This window comes from Astatotilapia calliptera, chromosome 15 (assembly GCF_900246225.1).
Source record: "Astatotilapia calliptera chromosome 15, fAstCal1.2, whole genome shotgun sequence".
Lineage (NCBI taxonomy): Eukaryota > Metazoa > Chordata > Actinopteri > Cichliformes > Cichlidae > Astatotilapia > Astatotilapia calliptera.
In genome coordinates, this window is record NC_039316.1 from 20,811,155 (window position 1) to 20,832,270 (window position 21,116).

Consider the following 21,116-nt stretch of genomic DNA (forward strand, 5'->3'; position numbering starts at 1 on the left):
AGTTAATTTGTAAATTTTTGTAGTAACCTGTAAATTGTAAATACTGTAAAATCACTGTCATTCAATGGTCGGGCATTGCACAGCTACAAGCATTTCACCCCCATGTCATACTGTGTATGGTTGTGTGTGTGTGAGACAAATAAAATTTGAATTTGATTGCAAGGAACAAGAAGAAAGTGCATCATTTGTTTGGAAAACAATAGCCTTACTTATGGTCAGTGAACAAAACAGTGGAGCTAACATACACTTCATAGATAGAAGTCCTCTTTCTTGACGGTGTTATGTTAACTGATGGCTGATGATTTTTTTTTGATGATGAAGTAACTGGTTTAGGAAAAAGATCGGGATTTGGGACAAAACACTATTCTTCACACCAAACATGATGAGTCAGGAGTAACAGCCAAATTGTGTCCCAAATTCTGAATGAAAGTAATCTGATTACATGTAGTTTTATACTATGGGTTAAGCTGTTCAGCCTTTTGAAGATGCCAATGTTCACATTTTTGACGGGAAGCCAGATGGTTTGAAAGCAGGGTAAAAGAGACCATCCATGTCCACTGTGATTGTCCATCACTGAACAGAGGAGGTGGCTCACGACACCAACTGTGGAGTCTTAAGATCCTTTCCCAGGTGTCAGGTGACCTCTATAGGTCACATGGTAGAATGAGGTTAGGTCTCAAAGTAGTTTCACCCTAAACCCTGGTGGTAATGACCCATGCCGTTTTTCACACCTTGGCTCATCTGCTCCCCACTATGGTTTACATACCTGCGACTCTTAACTTAAAGAAGTCCAGTCGCTTCCGTCCAAGCTCCTTAGACTCTGATGACAAAGAATCTTTTTTTTTTGAGTGTATCATGTTTCCACATTTCACAATCCAAAGTGTGGAAATACTAAAATCTCTACGAGAATTAATTTTTTTCTTTAAAATTTTTGAAATGAAAGAAACTTGAAGTTGCTGAAACAGGTCAAATAACATCTAAGCAGAAGTAAAACGTAAACTTTGCAGCGCAGAAGTGATGAGCCTCTGTAGGGAACGATTAGGCTAAACACGCATAACAGAGATTTTCTCTGTCCTCGCATGAATCCTGCTTCACTCATGCAAAAAATTCACAGCCTGAAGTCTTACTTATTTTGTTTGTTGGTTGTTATGCAGTCTTCAAAGTAATTAACCAGATCAATTAAGGGAAACTGCTCTGGGATGATTTTGATGTCTGACCCTCCTCCAACTCAGACGCCTGCCTCATAGTCAAGAGTTTCAGATTTTATTTGCTTACACGAGCGCCCGTGACACAAGCTGATGAAAGTAAAAACAATTTGGCCAGTTGCCCAAACCCCAAAGAAAAGGCTCGATCAGGACACATGCTATGCATAGCAAAGAAGCGAAGCAAGCTCCTCCACAGTTACTTGTTTATATCACACACATCTCCTGATACGTGTGCGCTGTGAAGTGTCTGCACTTATTGAGCTACAGTGAGGGGAAAAGCAATATATCAATAAAAAATGATGAAAACTATTTTTTTTTCTTTTGGCCTGTGAATTCCTGTCATTAATAATCCTGAGCTGTTAGCCTTTGTCTTATTGGCTCTTCGGCAGCTGGCGACAGAAGATGGTGCGAACGCCTGTGTCACATCTGATGAAGCCTCTCAACGAGATCAGAAACACCACGGAGACTAAAACACGTACTGATGTGCCGATCTCCGTTTCTAAATTTACAAGGTTGCTAATTAGTTTCGTTCCCGCTTCAAACTCGTGCTGTTTGTCTTTGCGATCTGCTGATGTTTCAGGGTTATGTCTATATTTATGTACTTTTGTAAGACTGCTGCACCATCAATTTAATGAGACAGGAAAGTGAAGTGACATATAGCGCATAGTGAACCTCAGCTGCCTTTGACTGAGGGTTTCTCGCCATCCTTCGACCTGAACGTGAGAGTGTTTGGCTCAGAGGCTGCTGGGTAACAGCGTGCAGCAGTCGGATTACTTACGTGATGAGCTCCTTCTTGCTCTCCTTGCAGGGCAGGTATTTGTGGTGTTTGGGGCTGGGCATGGTCACCTCGGCCGGGTAGTGCTGCTCGTCCAGCAGCTCCTGGAAGGGATCCAGCTCGTCGCTCTGGTGTAAGGACGAGAAATAAGCCGACTACAGCGCGTCACTAAAAGCTCTTCGTTTGCAAATTTATACAAACTTCACAACACATTCCCATTTCAAACACAGGAGACAACAAGGTTATGTGAAAACAGCATTATCAGGTAATGTTAGGTTTTCCTTAGTCAAAGATAATGTTATCCTCAGTGAAACAGTCGTTAGATTCCCTGTAACATTAATTAGACATTCCTCATGTCTGAACACATCGCTATGATATAGTAAATTAATTTGTGTTCCATAACAACTTTAGAAGTAATTAAAATAAATTAAAAAGTCAGAATTAAAAGAACATTTTAATTTACTGAAATAAAAAATAACTACAGATGCAAACGAAGAGGGTAATATGTAAAGAAATAACATTAAAAAGTCAGACATTAAGTTTGTGAATTTAATGTCAGAATGTATAAATCTTCTATGTCATCTCACAGAATATGTGCTATTGTCATTCATACGTGTACGTTTCCTGCCGTAAGTAAGAATATTACCCTCCACTGTAGTTTAGCTGATTTTAACCCACAACAGGGCTTCATCTCATTTATGTAAAAAAAAAAATCAATATGTCACAAAGTGAAAACTTTTTAGGTGTCATCCAAAATGTTACAATCTGAAAGTTTTAAAGGCTAACTTATAAAAATGTGCAGATTACAACATGTGCGTTATATATAAAACAGTTAAAAGCAGGATTAGGAGAGAAAAAAATGACTGGAACGATTCTCACATTAGTTACACACAACACATTTATCTCAAAAATTCAGAAGAAAACCTGATTCATTCTACATGAGTTGAATAAAATATGGAGTGTTTCCTTACATTAAGTTTAAAAAAATATTCTAGAATCCTCAGGAATGTATTTGGTATATAGATCTAAAAAAGTGCATTATAATCAGTGTTTTAGAAAACATTTGGCCTTTTTTAGATCAGCGTAGTGTGTCAGTGCCCAGAGAGCTACCAAGCATAAGGTCTGAAAACATACATATAGGCTGTTTACACATAAACAGCCTATATGTACCTACAGGTTTGTTATATAGCTGTGCTTTATGTATATTATGTTTTTTTCTCTGTGTGGTGGAACATTTTAAACATATTTATATAAATTTAATTTTAAGAAACAAATTATAAACATACCAGGGAATTATTGTGGACATAAATCGAGTGCTATGGCATTTATGTGTGTACGAATAACTAATAAGAAGAGCCTGATTTATAGCATTTAGGCCCTTTTTTAATGTAGCTGTATGAGTCATATCAATTTAGTGTCCCTGAAGTTCTGGTCATAATAAGCAGATCTGTACTGGTTGCCAGATGATTTCCAGGTAAATGTGTTCCCAGCACAGGTGTCAGAGGCGTGTCTCTCTGCTTGTTAACCAGGTCGAGCTTCTTTCTGCAGCAGTTTGTGAACAAAAAGCTTTTGTGGCTCTAAGAACACTGCAGTCTGCTCTGCAGTCCACACATCACACCTCCTCAGTCGGGAGCAGAAATCGTTGTGGACTGTCTGGAGAAAATCCCATCAGACGCCTCGCTCTGGGCTCCGGCCTCCTCTGCAATGTCGTGCTTCATTAACAAACGCAATTACTCTCCTGATTAAAACCTTTCACTCCAGCGCTCTAAATCCAACGAGGCAAATGTAGCAATTTGCTGCATGGGTTGCTCTGTGTGATATCAGATCTGTGAGGATTGAAAGCGTGCCGATGATCTATCGTGTTTTACTTATGTATTAGTGCTGTAATTCAGTATTTTAATGCACCGTGTGTGAGCTCCTGAAGCGTTCATTTAGTCTGAACCATGCAGTGCTGCTTCTGGCCACATGGGAGCGCACTGAGCCTTCCGGAGAGCCTGTCTGCATCCACCCTATCAGCCAGGGTTATTTATCAAACTGCACAGAGAAATTTGAACTTGCATGAGATAAAAATGGAAATTCTTGACTTTTACTCCCCAGAAACTTTAGATTAAAACCCATTTATCAAACTTATTTTGTCTCTGTTCACTTAGATCTTAGATTAGTGTTGCAGTGCACTGACAACGTGGATGGACTTTAACGGCTGTGATGAATAGCTGTAACCCTATTTATGCTTGTATTGCATCACAACTTTTTGTTCTAAAAGACTAAAGCCGATTGATCCTTTTGTTCCGTGCCACATTGTAAGATTTTCTCTGATCTATCGCATCTCCGCAGCACGAGCGACTTCCCTTTTATGTGTGTAATATAAAGTTAATTTCACAGTAGTGTATTAAAGACTGGTAACACAATAACAACAATCTTCATAAATGGAAAGTGGATAATTAATTCAACAGGTTTTTAATATTTAATATATCTAATATTATAGATATTAGATTATATATTAGATGCTGACTTGCTTAAAATAGTCAGATCTTGTTTTTTTATTTACTTATTTTTTAGGAGGCTACACCAAGGAGCTGGATAAAAAAAAAAAAGAAGTATCTTTTCAAAATAAAAGACCCAGTTTCTGCAGACCAAGCAGTAACCTCCAGAGCTGAAAAACGAAGCCAGTGCAGAGGCACCAAAACTGCAGTTCTTCTAATGGCCACTTGAGGCTGACTCTGAAAGTGTATAATTCCTCAGACTCTCATGTTAATATCTCCAACTTTACAGCAGAAATAAGTATCTTTCCCCCTCCATATCAGTGCTTTAAAAAAAAAAATCATTCATCCAACTGTATAACGGAGTTAGGGGCGTCGCCATCTTCAGTGACAGGTGCTCTGACACAGCTGCCAGGCCATTACTCAGATCAATAAATTGGACTTCTCTGCCATGTTTAACAATAAAGTCCATTTTGTTTCTATATAACATTTTAAAAAGGAGTTTTATTTTGAAAGTTTAACTTATTCTTTATCCCATTCTTGTGTCTGACTTTCTGTCCTCCTCATCTGCTCTTCGCATGTCAAAGATTCACCAAAATAAGACACATGATTATAAGAACAGCAACACAAACTAAACAACATTTGATGCCCCGAGAAATACAAATGAAACTTTTATCACCAAAAATAATGTCTAAAAAAACTGATGCATTGTGCAACATCTACTTTTAAAAAAAACGAAATAATTACTTATTAATGTTTTATTAACGATTACAGTTTATATGTGATGGTTACTATAAAGTGTTATTTAAAGGCTTAAAAAAAGACACAGCTCGACTTTAAAGTTTAAATTACTTATGCTTTTGCAGAATAACATCACTGAGGTAACTAACAGCAATAAAGCTCTGTTTCTTTGTTTTCACTCATACACTCGGCTGTAAGTCTCTTGTGTGAGATGTGTGATGGCGTTTCTTCTTTTATATGATTTTGCAATCTCTCTCTTCAGCGGTCTTTCTTTATTATTCTTTTGTTGAACTGTGTCTGTTTGGTGGCTCCAGGGTGAGGGGTGAACAGCAGAAACTGAGCGGCGATGTACAATTTTGGCAAGCACCATCGTTCTGTGCCATTTCAATGCCTTGGGTTGGTGAAGAAGTGCATGCAAACATAATAAACCCTTCCAAACTCACAAAATTTCCTCTTGCGTATGTAAAGTGATGCAAAAATTATGCGTAACAATCGGCAACCAGAAGTACACCCTCGCAAAAAATAAGCCCAGAACTTCTCTATGGCCCTTTCTGCTTTGCACCGCAGAATAAGGATTCCCTTCTAACAGCTTATAAACTATGATCATCTTCTAATCTATGCATGAACACATAATATAAACTCTGGGTTCCTTAAATCTCTCAATTTCATGCTTGAAATTATCCTTACTTTGCACGATTAGGGGCCTAAATAAATCTTAAATCAAGTGCTTAAAACCCTTAATCATAACTGTAAGGGCAGAGAGTGCAGCAAGAGCAACATTTAGAGCTTTAGCGTGGCCTAAAAATATTTAACTTCCACCTCTTCAGGTTACTTATTCAAAGCACTTGTCACCTTAATCCTAAAATGAAAAATTCAAGGTGTCTCTGCCTCTATATCATTAAATATTTTAAGTTTTAATCAAGCATACTGTAGTACAGAAATTACTCTCTACATTAGTTTGTGTCAGTGTAAATATTAATCTGCTCCCTGCTGCGTTTCTATATAAACTACTTAGAGTGGTGCAGAACCTCCTGTAAAGACGAGTCCTGCAAGCTGTGTAATAATCTGCCGCAACACTAAATACACCAAACTCTAGTCTTCTTTGCTGCATTTAAATCAGTAGATTTTAAATATGTAGTGTAGATGCTGCTAATGTGATCAGCGATTCTGAAAAGTATTTTGCAGAACTTCAGATAACAGTTGATTTGAAAGCCAGAAAATTCCTCATAACTGGTTTATAATTTCAAATGAAGGCTCTTTGAACGACGTATATCAGTTGCTACAAATAAATAATTGTTTATTTCCTACAAGTCACATAATTTCAAATGAGTTGCTTAAGTAATTTGGTCTGTAAGTCAGTGCACAGCAGGTCAGCTCAACATCTACAACAAGCTAACAAAGTTTTAACAAAGGCTGCATTTTTTATTTGAGTTTATTAAAGTTAACCTATATATATATATATATATAACCTACGCCCATTTTACACATGGCCAAAGTTTGAAATGATGATGTCAGTGTATGTGCAAGTAGTCCCTTTGAGCTGAAAGCTCAGGATTTCTACTGCTCTAAACACCCAGTTTCAAATTTTTTTTCTACTCTTGGCTCTGTATGATGTCATTGGGAGGGGTTATCCTTATATGGGCATCTAATGGCAAAGGCACACTAGTAAACCTCCTTGTGATTGTAAGTATTTCTTTGCCACAGCTACTACAGAGCCTCAGGGTGTTGCACACTCAACCTCTAGGTGACCACTTTCAACTGCAAGCAGATGTCACAGATGCAGTATCGTTTAATCACCATACTACACTACGTCACTATTTGTAGAGGAATATCTGAATTTGCATCCACCCATCGATTTTATTCCACTATTCCACCGCAGCGAAGGCTAAAGGAAGGAGCTAAAAGCGCTTTTTTCATAGAGGCTATGAAAAAAAGCTAGAAAAAGGCTGTAAGGCTCATTTTGATCTGTGACTTATGCAAAGCTACTCTAAAAAGTAAAATAATAAACAGCATCAAGTTGTAAAAGGGCATCATAGTCTATTTAATGATATCAGTGAATCGGGAGACCTCTTGTGAGGAAACAATAACAGAAAATAAACTCAACAGTGTCAGGACTTTTTAATCGCCCTATGATAAAAAGTCAGTATTTATAGGAAACTTTCAAATACCTACAAAAACACGGATGATCTGATATCCTCGTGTTGGTGTTGTTCCCAGACCATCATGAAAATGTTGTTCCAGGTTCAACATTGCAAGTGACCAATCACATTGTTGTGACGTTATTCCTTTGCGCGCCAAGCCATTCGTGCATTTATAAAATTCCAATGTTGCAAGGACAATATCAATTCTGCTTACTGTTTATTAAAGGGTTACGGTTAGGGTTAGGGTCCGTTGATCGGCGGACAGAGGCGGTTTCACGCAGCTTTAGTACAGTTTTTTGTTTTACGCCGGTTTTTCCCGAAGTCGCAAAAGTATGACGTCACAACATTCTGATTGGTCACTTGCAATGTTGATCGTGGAACATTTAGTATGATGATCTGGGAACAACACCAACACGAGGATATCAGATCAACCACAAAAACACACCTTCTACCAAGGCCCATGATCTATTTTAATGAAATATGTTTAGACGTGCTTTGTCAGTGCTCTTCTTTTCAACCAAGTTTCATGAAATTTCACTTGGCAGATTTTGAAAAACCTTGCAGGCAGACAAACAGCATCAAAAACACACATTCGAACAGCACTGCAAATAAAATTTTTTAAATTGAACGCATCCCAAAAAAAAAAAATAATAATAATAATTTCTGGAAACATCGTCATAACAGAAATGTATTCTAACTATGAACATTTAGGTGTTAATGTGCTTTTATATTATATTTATATTATATTGTGTTGTATTAAATATTGTATTTTATATTATAGTAGCTTTATAATATGTGCAAACTGTGATTTCTGAGGTTTTGTTCATAACATCCAAATGATAAGTTCTAGAAGTAAAAGTATCATGTCAGAGTTGTTTGTATGTATAATTAATGCATTCATTAACTATATAAGCTGTAATAACATCATGTTGTATTTAACCTCATTCCCATAATGCTCATTCTAAGCTCTGTAAGTGTTGCACAGTGTAGACCTTCCCGTTACCTCTTTGTGGTCTTGCTCGTCTCCCAAACGTTTGATCTTGTTGCAGTCGACGGGCAGGTCCCAGCAGTCGGTGTCGCTCAGCTGGTAGCAGCGGCTGCTGAGCAGAGCCTGCCGCTGGGGAGACATCGGCTGCAGCGGGGTTAACACCGTCCCGCTGCCCTCAGGGCCACCTGGCTGACCAGCCACATCCACCGCCCCGCTGTCATCCAGATCGCCAACTGGACTCTGAAGAGCAAAGGAATCTGAATACTGGTGAGGTATTCAGAGGGCTTATTTTTGTTATGTGATTATTGTTGCTTTTTTTCAAAAAAGCTTATTTTATCATTTCTAACAAGTTCTCAGGAGGTTACAGGCTAGTATACACACAGTCTCAGTCACAGAGGTTTTAAATGTTTTCAGTCTTCAGGTCATTCAAAAAGCTGCTGCCAAACCAGAAGACCTGTATAAACCCTTCTCCATACTAAACTCCTGCTCTGCTGGCATCCAGTTACATTTCCTAGACTTCCAGGTGATGCTTAAATGTGATGCTACTTTTCTACTACTTTTGATTTGTTTCTTTTTTGTACCTTTACTTTTACTATCACTGCAATCTAACTGTTATCTTACTATATGCTAGCCTAAATGATTTTATTCTATTTGTATCAACAGTAATGCCCATAATTATTCGTACTCCTGTGAAATCTTTTACATGAAAGCTCAGGGGTGAAATTTTACTTTATTCAGTTTATTGTAGTTGTGATAGAATGTTCCAGATGCATGTTGATTTTACACAATGGGCATAACAATAAAAATACTAATACTTATAATAATTTGTACATGCTGTCCAAAATGATTCATACTCTTCACCTGCCTCAATATTAGGATTATTGTTTCTTTACAGTGTAGGTATTTTAGGTATTTTCAGCAATGTTAGGCAAGAAATCCATGTCAATTTCTAGAAAAGTCCAGAAGCCGAGAAGCTGAGGGGAGCTGGTAAAAATGCTGCCAGTTCATGGTCAGCACTAGAATGTGCTATGAGTAAGAACTAAGTGAGGAGCTCTGGTCACATATTTTGATTGTTGTCAAGGATGCCATGGACTCCAAAGCCATATCCAAATGATTCCAGGTCCCTGTACCCACAGAGCATCATTAACAAGAACAAGATATTCCACACAGTCAAGAACCTGAAGAGACATCGTAGAAAGCCCAAAGTTACACGCCATCTGGGAAGAAGTGTGTTATGGGAGGCCAGCAGTAACCCACACATCACAACTAAGACTATTCTACAAAATCTGAGCAACACCAGAACACAGATTTCAAGAAGATACAGCAGCAAACACTATCCAAGGGGGCTTTTCATGGACAGTGACCACCCATCCAACACAGGCACACACAAGCTCATCTAGTTTCTGTAGCTCTGACAGAGCTACAATTTTGGTTGCCAGTGTTATGGTCAGATGGGAACTCTTCAGCCACAGAGATGTGGCTTTTGTTTGGTGAAAGAAATGTGAAGCATTCACCCAGAAAACACAGTCTCACTGGTCAAACACTAAGGCGGGATGGACCCAGATGAACCTTTTAAAAGCTGAAGGAATCATTAAAATCATTCATCCAGCATTCTTGGGCAGCATGGACCATCTAACCAGATTACAGTCCAAAAACATATGGCCTAATTAGTAAAGGAACAATTTGCAGACAACAATCTAAATATTTTGGAGTGGCCAAGCCAGCGCACCGGCCTGAGCCCGGTTAGAATTTCTGGAGAGAACTAAAGACCAAGATCATGGCAAAGAAACCCTCAAACTTTGAGGACCTGGAGAAGTTCACCAAAATCATTGTGGAGACGTGTAGAAATATATTCAACTGCATAAAGTACTTGGAGGCTGCAGCTACAAATAAAGGCTACAGAGAAAGAGTATGAATAATTCTGGAGATGAGATTTTTTGGGAAATCAGTCAAATATAATCATACAAATAGTTAAAAATATCGAACATCGATTTGAATGTTCTTCTCATAGCCTTATGTCACCTTTTTTATAAAATGGTGAAAGAATAAATTTGATGTGTCAATAATATATCTTAAAACCCAAAAGTCCGACACGAGTATGAAGAATTTTAGGCAAAATTACATTTAGATATGTTTTCCTAATGCTCGTCTCTGAGTTGCGCTCTCTAGACAAAGCTGCCTTGTCTTATTTTTCCCCCACTCCTGCCATTGTTTAGGGATGTGATGTAATAAGGCAGGCATCCCATTTTTACTTGCAGCGCCTCAGATTACCTGTGTCAGCAGGTCCTGGGGTTTCCCTCCCAGAGCGTGCGGGAGCTCCCGGCACCGTGTCGACAAGTTAAGGATGGCCGTGGCCGCCATGTGGGCCGCCTCCATGTCGTGGGTGTAGTCAAAGCTACTCTTACTGCAGGTGCTGCTGGCGCTGCTTCCACCTCCACCGCCTCCCCCTCCTCCTCCACCTCCTCCTCCTCCACAGCTCAGGCTGCTGCTGCTGCTGGGAGCGTAGCTGCTGGTCGTACTGCTGGCCGGGCTGGACGTCTTACAGTAGCGCTTAGCTGCAGGGGTGCACACAAGTATGGCTGATTTGTTAGGCTGATGCTGGCTTTTGGCCAAGCTGTTCAGCAGATGGGTTTTTTGCACGGGGTTTAAAATTGCAGAGAGATCCTCTAGCTTTTAAGAATATGCAATAAAAAAGACAGACTGGTGAGGGGAAAGAGCGAGAGAAACAGATTGAAATTTAAGGCTTTCTAGGATTAAGTGGGGAAACAATGAATTGACCAGAACAAGAATCCACTCCAAACTAAAATTCAAACAAGCTCAGTGCCTGAGATTGTTGAAGTTGTTCAACTTTTTTGGTCACTTTGCCAAAATCAGAGCTCGTAAATCAAGATAACATATCTTAAGACTGTTCCTGCCTCAGCACTGAATTGAAAATGCTTTGGACTGGATGTCTACATCTGATTTTTATTTGGAACAAATTCTAAGAACTGCAGCATTTCCTTCTTTGTGAGTAACATTTGCTAAAAAAAAGAAAGAATACAATGCCCAGCTGTCCCAGAAAATAACTGACCTTTTTTTTAAAAAGTAACTACTTACAATATTTGTATCTTCAGTATGTAAAAATGGACCCACAGGAACAATAAGCAAAGTATTTAGAGGCCATTTTTGGTCTGTTTAAAGGATTTGCTGCCAGATAGAAAACATATATGAACACCAGCCTTATGCGCTAAGTAGGGAGACATAGAGTCATTCAACATAAGACAGAGAAACAGATGTTTGGGCAAAGCCAGAGAAAGACGCTGCGTGGTGGTGAATCCGGCCTCGGCAGGCCGGAACGATGCTGATGGAGGGAAGAATGGTGGAAAGGAGGGAGGCAGGGAGGGAGTCGTGACAGAGGGGAGCTCAGACACCTCGTCTAAAAATCTCCCTCCTGCCTGCTTCTCACTAATGGCTCCCAGCCAAAGAAACAGGGCTCGCCTCCATTATCTCTCCTGTTTCACAATCCCTCCATCTGTACCTCCTCCCTCCCTCCATCCCTCCATCCTCTGCTCAGAGGAGGCAGGCTCTTAGCTTGGCATTTCCATAACTCTGCTCCAGCCATGTGGAGAGGCCGAAAACATCAGTGTTTTTAGCTCTATAACAAAGAGAAGACAAGCAGCACAGAGCATGTGTCGTTGTGCACGTTATAATGCTTTTAACATCGGATACAAAATGTTCTCCTCAGAACAGGAAAATGAATAGTAATCCCTAAGAGTGGGATCATCTGGAAGGATTCTTTTTCCTTTCAAACAAACAAAAAAAGGAATCACAATAAGCCTGACCATGGTTTTTACGGTGATTTTGAATTTACCTATAATAAATATTTTAGACACATGGATCCATCATTAACTCAAATAAATATCTCCAATATTCTTCAAAAGGTAAGAAGAATGTCAGACCCCGTACAAACAAAAGACGCAAATCACCAATCAAAATATACGATAAATTGTTGTCACATGATCTAAATGTGGGACCGATGATTTGCAATTGTGTATGTTCATTCTTCTCACCGTCGAATCCCTTCGGGGAGGTGTCTCGTCCGTGGTGGTGGGACTTGGTCGTCAGACCTCTCTTTCCGTAGCTGCCGTGTTGGGCATCATAGCCGCCATAGTCATAGCTGGTCTTGGAGTATTTCTCCAGCTCCTTCGCCAAGTTGGATCGTGGCGTGCTGGTGGGAACATTGTTTTTGTAGCCATACTCAGGAATCTCCAGCTGCTTCACAAAACACATTGGTCTGAAAGGCAGCCAGAGGGTAAATAAGGCTGGGATCGAACTTCACTGCACCATTTAGCATCCCTACTTCGGATTAAAAAGTGGATTTTTTTTTATATTTGTTTTGTTTTTTCAAAGAACTAATAACAGTCTGTGTTATTTACCTTTACGCCAAAAAATTGGCTGCACCATTCAGCATCCCTAAAAAACTTCGAATGGTAATTAGTGGAAGAAGATGGTGAGTTTCTGTTTTGTGGAAGAATATTTAAGCCCAGCTTTTTATTTAGTTGCTAGCTGACATCCTTTCAGCTTTCAGTACATTCTGTTTAAAAAAGGCAACATATATTCCCAGATTGCCTTACAACTCAGAAATATACCAGGAAATTGTTAAACCATTTTGCATCATCAAATAGAAAACAATGAAGGTTTTCTTTGTTATGGAATATTTTGCAAGTCTCAAGCTTAAAGACACTATTAAGCTTGCCCCGATCATTTAAGGTGGTGCGAGATGCTCTCCATCAAAATAAGTGCAAACTTTTAGTAATAAAATTTTTTGTTTGTGTTTGCTAATTATTCACAGGATAGTTTTTGATTCCGGAATTCCCACCATATCTGAACTAGTCACACATGTGGTTGAATGTACAGTACTAGTGACCTGCACCTAGATATAATGAGGATTACTAGTTGTTCTGCATCCCCAGTTCCTTATGTTTGATATGATCTGGAGCTGTATGTGTGGGAATTTCATTGCACCATTCAACATCCCAGATATAAAAAACCCCAAAGAAAAAAAATGCTTCCATAACATACCATATTCAGAGTTCAGTGAGCAATTCGGCATCCCTTGCTAAGCTATCAGAATTCAAAATATGCTGCTTTACTGTACTGAAGTGGGCGGTACCTGAGGACACGGTCTGACGCCTGATTGGTCTTACTGCCGCTGTCAGTTGAGTGAGTCTTCTCGTGGACCTTCGCCATCTTCTCTGCAGCAGCGATGGGACAGCCGGACAGACTGAAGGATTAGGGAGGGGGAGACAGCACACGGCCTGGTTACACACTGTACCAACACACGCACACACACATGCAGCATCTGGCTCTCAATGAAGAGCGGTTCAGCTGTCAGTACCAGCAGTTCAAAATGAATTATGGATTTAAAAATGGCCTACTTTGTGTTGACTTTATGACTTGCTTTCCAGAAGACAAACTGGTTTATCAGTTGACTTTCTGTGTGACTTTTTTCTAAACAGGTATTGCTTAAATTTACAGACAGACATGTTTGTGACTCCTGCTTCTGTACATCAGCGGTCCCCAACCCCCGGGCCTCAGACCGGTACCGGTCCGTGAGTCGTTTGGTACCGGGCCGCGAGAGTTGAGGCTCAGGTGTGAAATGTATAGTTTTCAGGGTTTTTATCGGTTTTCAGAGTTATTTTGTTATCGTTTTTATCATTTACTCGGTTTTCCTTGGTCTTTTCACGTGTGTTATGAATAAATTTTCTTTTTTTCGGTACTGGTACTAGTTTTATTTTTGTTGTATTTATCCGCAACACCTTAAAGGCCGGTCCATGAAAATATTGTCGGGCATAAACCGGTCCGTGCCGCAAAAAAGGTTGGGGACCGCTGCTGTACATCACTCAAACTGCAAAATTCTAGGCTGAAAATGAAGCCAGTGCAAAACTGGCATTCAGCTAATGTCCACCTGAGGCTGGCTCAAAAAGTTAGTCACTAGTCCACTCCCACATCAATGTACAACTTCAGCCATGAAAGCAGAATGTTTACAGCTTCATATAAGAACAGGCCTCTTGCCTGTGGTTGTGCTGTTGGTACCTTTTAAATAAGCTGTAGTTTGGAAATGGCAAGAAAATAAATTGTCCTGTTTTATTGGGCTGTTATTTAGCACTAGCTATGATCGGGTATCTTTGTCTATGCATTCTTTGATGTCCTCGCTCCAAAAACATCAACATAGTGATGCCCAAAACAATAATGTGAGGCTAGTAAAAGTGGAGACTAGAAACTAAGTGAGGGTATGTAAATGACCAGGTGACAGCATTCTTGTATCTCTTTACTGTCCTCCCATTTCACATATTTACAAAACTGACTAAACAACTAATCATCAAAGATGATTAGCTGACAGAACAGCAGCACAGATTTGGCATATTTTTCCTTCACACATCACCGGCAAAACCTCTAACCTTGAACCATTTTAATGGAGATAGACAGAATATCAAAAATACAGAAAAAACATTCATAAAAGTTATGAATTGATTTGCATGCAAAGCTCCAAACCGAGCGTAACTGATGATCTTTGTTTTATCAACCAATTCAGACTCCCTCACAGCCTTAATGACATGTTCCAAAACGGGCCTTTGTCTTTATTTCATTGGTCACTCTATCTCATCCTCTTTAAAGTTTAAGATAAGATAAGATAACCTTTATTAGTCCCACACGTGGGAAATTTGTTTTGTTACAGTGTTTGTATCTGGATCTACTCCCATGACTCTTTATACAGCAACTGAATACTTGGTTGAATAAGTGACTAAATTAATAGTTCTTAGCAGATGCCTCTTTACTAACAACACACACACACACACACACGGAGTATTCTCCAGTTATTTGGGAGAGTTTGGTTATCTGTCCCACAAGACACTTCCACTTAACAAAACTGTCACTTCCCACCAACTCCCAGTGATAAGTGTTAAAAGGTAACACCTTCTCCGTTTTTAATCATTAAATTTGTTTTTCTTCCGTAACCAAGTGCAACCTCACAGGAAGCAGAAACACAAATCTAATCCTGCTCATCGGCCGCTGCAGTGATTGACTGATTGTGTGATAGATTAGATCACATTCATTAAGCAGCTGCTTTTGGTCTTCTGGGGAAAATAATTAAATGTCATCAACAATGATAAGTGAATTTCTTTAAAAACAAATTAAAATTGGAATAAACAGAAGAAAATTTTTGATGTCGGACGGAAAATTCCATCCTGTGTACTTCTGAGATGTACCAGTCATTAAAATGTGTGACTTGCTGACCCTCATGTGGCGCAAACAGGGGTAAAGGAGAAGCTGATTGGTTGGGGATGTGGCTTCTCCCTCCTGCCACTTTGGGCTTTTCCTAATTGCTTCATACCCACAGAGGCTATGAAACATCATTAGTACACACACACACACACACTCGTTTTAAAGCATGGCAGGGCTACTGTGTGAGTAGTGTGTGACAGATCAGCACGGCAGTGCCTGCTACTGCTGCTGCTATGAAGGCGTTTCCATGGTGACTGCCAGACATGAAAGCTGGTGGCTAACAGTAGCTAAGCTAGCTAGCTAGTGCTTTGTTTCCTTTCCCAGTGGAGCTGTGCTACATAACACACCCTGCAGCCATGTCTGAGTGTGTATGTGTGTGTGTGAGTGTATTCTGTCTGCCAGCACACGTGTGCTGCTGTCTGTGAGCTCATTTGTAAGTGTCTGACTGTGTGTGTGTGTGTGTGTGTGTGTGTGTGTGTGTGTGTGTGTGTGTGTGTGTGTCAGGCTGTGTGCAAATGAAACAGCGTGTCATCTAAAGCTCTACGTATGTGTGAGCAAATCACTTTACATAATTCAAAAGTATGTATCTGTGTGTGTGTGTGCGTGTGTGTGTGCATATATGTGCTGCCTGCACTTCATGCTCTGCTCTGCCTGTTAAACAGCTGAACTGCTGATGTGATGCAGGTTCTCCTTCTCCAGTCCCTTCTCCACAATTCCACCTAAACGGGAATACATTACAACATTTTGCATGCTGTTGAAAGAAAATGTGACTTTTTTTGTGCCAGAGTTGAGTTAAAACCAAAACTGATTTTGCAAACTGTTCTTGTTTAGAGGAAAACTCACACAGTGGCAGGTAAAACACAGAAACACTATTTATGATTTCACATTCTACGATGATTTTGAGCACTTATTTATATTTCTGCAGTTTTAAGGACAAAGCAATACCCAACCAGAAGCATCCAGAAATGAGAACTGAAACCACCACGTCAAAAAGCTGCAGTTCCCCTAATGGCCACTTGAGGTTGCCCCCCAAAATTATTTCAATCCCCACAACCTCCCATGTTAAAATGTCCATGTTTACAGCCAGCTACAAAAACTGGGTTTGTTCTTTCTAGCAGTTTTCTCCCTTTAAATCAACTCTACAAAGTTCGAATCTTTTAATGTTTTTTTACACTTAAAGTTTTGTCTTATTCTGGTTGTTTCTGCTCTGAGCGACAGGTAAGGACTCGCTCAACTGGACCTCATGATGATGGTTGTGCTATTAGTGCTTTCTGAAGCATTTATAACACATGACAAACAATATAACCCACTAACAATTAAATAATAAGAAACACTTCAAAAAGTTTGTGAGAGACTTTCTTTAATTTTAATAGTCTGCAACTGAAGATATCTGTGTCTCCACCTTTGGATGCACCTGATCAAGTCTGGAGTAATACTGAAAACTCCTGGTCAACAATATCATCATCATCATCATCATCATAACAGTAACCAAATGTAATCAAATGTAAATTCTGCTTTACTACAGTGGGGCAAAAAAGTATTTAGTCAGCCACCGATTGTGCAAGTTCCCCCACTTAAAATGAAGACAGAGGTCAGTAATTTGCACCAGAGGTACACTTCAACTGTGAGAGACAGAATGTGAAAAAAAAATCCATGAATTCACATGGTAGGATTTGTAAAGAATTTATTTGTAAATTAGGGTGGAAAATAAGTATTTGGTCACCTCAAACAAGGAAAATCTCTGGCTCTCACAGACCTGTAACGTCTTCTGTAAGAAGCTTTTCTGTCCCCCACTCGTTACCTGTATGAATGGCACCTGTTTGAACTCATCATCTGTATAAAAGACACCTGTCCACAGCCTCAAACAGTCAGACTCCAAACTCCGCCATGGCCAAGACCAAAGAGCTTTCGAAGGACACCAGGAAAAGTATTGTAGACCTGCACCAGACTGGGAAGAGTGAATCTACAATAGGCAAGCAGCTTGGTGTGAAAAAATCAACTGTGGGAGCAATCATCAGAAAATGGAAGACATACAAGACCACTGATAATCTCCCTCGATCTGGGGCTCCACGCAAGATCTCATCCCGTGGGGTCAAAATGATCATGAGAACGGTGAGCAAAGATCCCAGAACCACACGGGGGGACCTGGTGAATGACCTGCAGAGAGCTGGGACCAAAGTAACAAAGGTCACCATCAGTAACACACTACAACGGCAGGGAATCAAATCCCGCAGTGCCAGACGTGTTCCGCTGCTGAAGCCAGTGCATGTCCAGGCCCGTCTGAAGTTTGCCAGAGAGCACATGGATGATACAGCAGAGGATTGGGAGAATGTCATGTGGTCAGATGAAACCAAAGTAGAACTTTTTGGTATAAACTCAACTCATCGTGTTTGGAGGAAGAAGAATACTGAGTTGCATCCCAAGAACACCATACCTACTGTGAAGCATGGGGGTGGAAACATCATGCTATGGGGCTGTTTTTCTGCCAAGGGGACAGGACGACTGATCCGTGTTAAGGACAGAATCAATGGGGCCATGTATCGTGAGATTTTGAGCCAAAACCTCCTTCCATCAGTGAGAACTTTGAAGATGAAACGAGGCTGGGTCTTCCAACATGACAATGATCCAAAACACACCGCCCGGGCAACAAAGGAGTGGCTCCGTAAGAAGCATTTGAAAGTCCTGGAGTGGCCTAGCCAGTCTCCAGACCTCAACCCCATAGAAAATCTGTGGCGGGAGTTGAAAGTCCGTGTTGCTCGGCGACAGCCCCAAAACATCACTGCTCTCGAGAAGATCTGCATGGAGGAATGGGCCAAAATACCAGCTACTGTGTGTGCAAACCTAGTAAAGACCTATAGTAAACGTTTGACCTCTGTTATTGCCAACAAAGGTTATGTTACAAAGTATTGAGTTGTATTTTTGTTATTGACCAAATACTTATTTTCCACCCTGATTTACGAATAAATTCTTTACAAATCCTACCATGTGGATTCATGGATTTGTTTTTCACATTCTGTCTCTCACAGTTGAAGTGTACCTCTGGTGCAAATTACTGACCTCTGTCATCATTTTAAGTGGGGGAACTTGCACAATCGGTGGCTGACTAAATACTTTTTTGCCCCACTGTAAATTCCCTGCATTATATTAAAATAAATAAAAAAATATTAAATTCTATATTCAGGTTTCTAAAATGGGTGAAAAAACCCTAAGCCAGGAATTTGTTATACTTATAAATACAATTTATTATAGCCCTTTGCTTTCTGACTGTAGCATCAAGACCAAGAATGTGCTCATTTCGTTATTTTGATTTGTAATTCATTCATTTTTATGTGTTTCATTTACTTTTTTCTACATTTTGGGCATACATGTTGCAAACAGAGTTAATAATCCGTTTAGGAGGTGTAATTCTGGACTGTACTGTACTAAAGTACTTATGTACTTTCTTCCATTCTTTATAAATAAAGTTGTTAATATTAAAGTCTAGAAGAAGAATTATAAGGACTCTGAGGACCAAGCTAGCAAATAACAAAGTCTCAGTTCAATTTTATTTATATAGCACCAAACAGTCAACAACAGCAATCCAACAGCTTGAAAGAGTCAGTAAAGCCCCAGATTAGCACTTTATAAACAAGTGGGTGATGTCACAGGAGCTCTGTCCTTCTTTTATATACAGTCTACAAGTGAAATTGAGCAGCAGTTTTTAATGCTGGACTTTTAACACATTTTTATTTTTCAAAACCTGAAATACTTATTTATAACTTGAGTTTCACTTGCACTCAGGCATTTAGGACTTTGATACTTCCATCCATCTGTTAGCTACATCTTCTTACCCTGTAGTGTGTTGTGTGGGTGGTGGAGCCAAACTCAGCTTATACTAGGAGAGGGGTGGGGTGACCCAGTCAATCAGAGAGCTATTTTTAATAACCACACAGACAACCAATCAGACTCACATTCACGCCTAGGGGTGATTTAGAGTTACCAGTCATCATAACTTCCAAGTTTTTGGACTATGTGAACCACACAGAGGGAACACTGAAGTTTACTTACATAGATTATGTTATCTATACTTTTTTCCTTCATACTGAGAAGTAAAGTTGCACATACTTGTGTTTTTATTCATTTACATACTTACTTTTTATAAGCAACGAACACTTCTGCAGAGGCAATTTAGTGTTGTGACTATTATTTAACTTATGCTGTGGTTAGACTTTGATTCTTAGTTTCCAGTATTTCTGTTAGGGTTTAGCTAACAGCAGGGGTCCATGACCAAACCCCCTGTAGCGATTAATGATGCCCAGTCTGTGGACTTGTTCAGAAATGCTGGTCAAATGCTGATAAAACCAATGTTTCTATAAGTGTGTGGTGTATGGGGCACAGAAATGTAATGTAAAAATTTATGTTTTTAACTTTCCACAGAATTAAGGCCATTCATATCATACCATTAACTATAAGTTACCAGTTCCTACTTAAATCCCTGTTTCTTCGTAAATGCTTCTTACATATTGCACACTAACAAATGATAATAATAAACAAAAATAAAAATGAGTAATACTTCATGTTATGAGTTTGCAGAATCCTTTCAGCCAAAGCAAACATATCAGAGTTTATGGAGTACAGGACCTAAGCATCAGCAAGTAGTTTGACTGGAGATGTGCTCCTGAAACCACACACACACTGACGATATCTGTACGATGGAGGTGTGGATCAGCTGATAGCGGCCCGGCGAAAGGCCACTCACTCACCTGCGATGCGAGTTCCTGTTGCTATTGACATGACCCCGTCCAGAGCAGCCAGGAGTAGGGCACTTTAAAACATTTTCATACATGGCAAGGACTTTGACAGAGAGGAAAAGGTGAGAAAGACAGCCAGGGTTAGGAGCAGACAGGAGAGTTAACGGGTGTTCAGCTCGACGGTTAGGCATGCACAGATTACAGCTGCACGACTGATGTGACAGTGGGCAAGAATTTCACAAAACGGGCATGAACGCTAAGACAAAGTGCGTCAACAGCAGGAAGTCGCCAGTTCTCCTCTTTGTTTCCCTTGTAGCCACCTCAGATTCAGCTGTGCTTCATGTTTTGCATCGGTTTAAGAAACATGCCTCCTCATGGGGCTTATTTTGTCACAAAAATCATTAAAGATTAAGGTAAATGTGCTGTGTTTTTTGCCTTTTTCCCCACGAACTTTCCTCTAAACTGCTCTCCGTTTGTAGTTATGATTGCCCCAAGTATTCCCTTCCTACTGAGGAAACACAGCTCTCATTTGCCTTTTGATCACTGCGGTCATGTCATGAAATTTCATGAGATGAGACTGTACTGGATGCAGTAGTTCGTCATGCACTGTTAAGGATGGCTGATGACTCCGCAGGAGGAAGAGGAATGTGTCTGGTAATAAATGAAGGTTTAAAATTCTGTTTCAGATCGTTTCTTTCAAATATGTATAATCTTCATATACAGTTTAAGTTTCTAGATATTGAAAAGCCCAGCAAGCTTTTACCTGTATGTCTGAATATCTTTCTGTATT

At 39.8% G+C, this 21,116-nt stretch overlaps 1 protein-coding gene across 8 annotated transcripts in view; it reads right to left on the bottom strand.

Annotated features, from left to right (window-relative positions):
* Positions 1–21,116, bottom strand: part of myt1la (myelin transcription factor 1-like, a) — an 89,880-nt gene that overhangs the window by 9,395 nt on the left and 59,369 nt on the right. For 3 of the 8 annotated variants that reach the window (XM_026143557.1, XM_026143555.1, XM_026143551.1), the window contains exons 10-15: positions 20,339–20,429; positions 13,483–13,593; positions 12,380–12,603; positions 10,602–10,885; positions 8,346–8,594; positions 1,984–2,135 (exon numbers count right to left, since the gene is read on the bottom strand). In XM_026143557.1, the coding sequence (XP_025999342.1) occupies positions 1,984–2,135; positions 8,346–8,594; positions 10,602–10,885; positions 12,380–12,603; positions 13,483–13,593; positions 20,339–20,429 (1,111 nt within the window). The remainder of the gene's footprint in view (positions 1–1,983; positions 2,136–8,345; positions 8,595–10,601; positions 10,886–12,379; positions 12,604–13,482; positions 13,594–20,338; positions 20,430–21,116) is intronic. The other 5 variants (XM_026143558.1, XM_026143552.1, XM_026143556.1 and 2 more) reach the window with 4 other exon arrangements.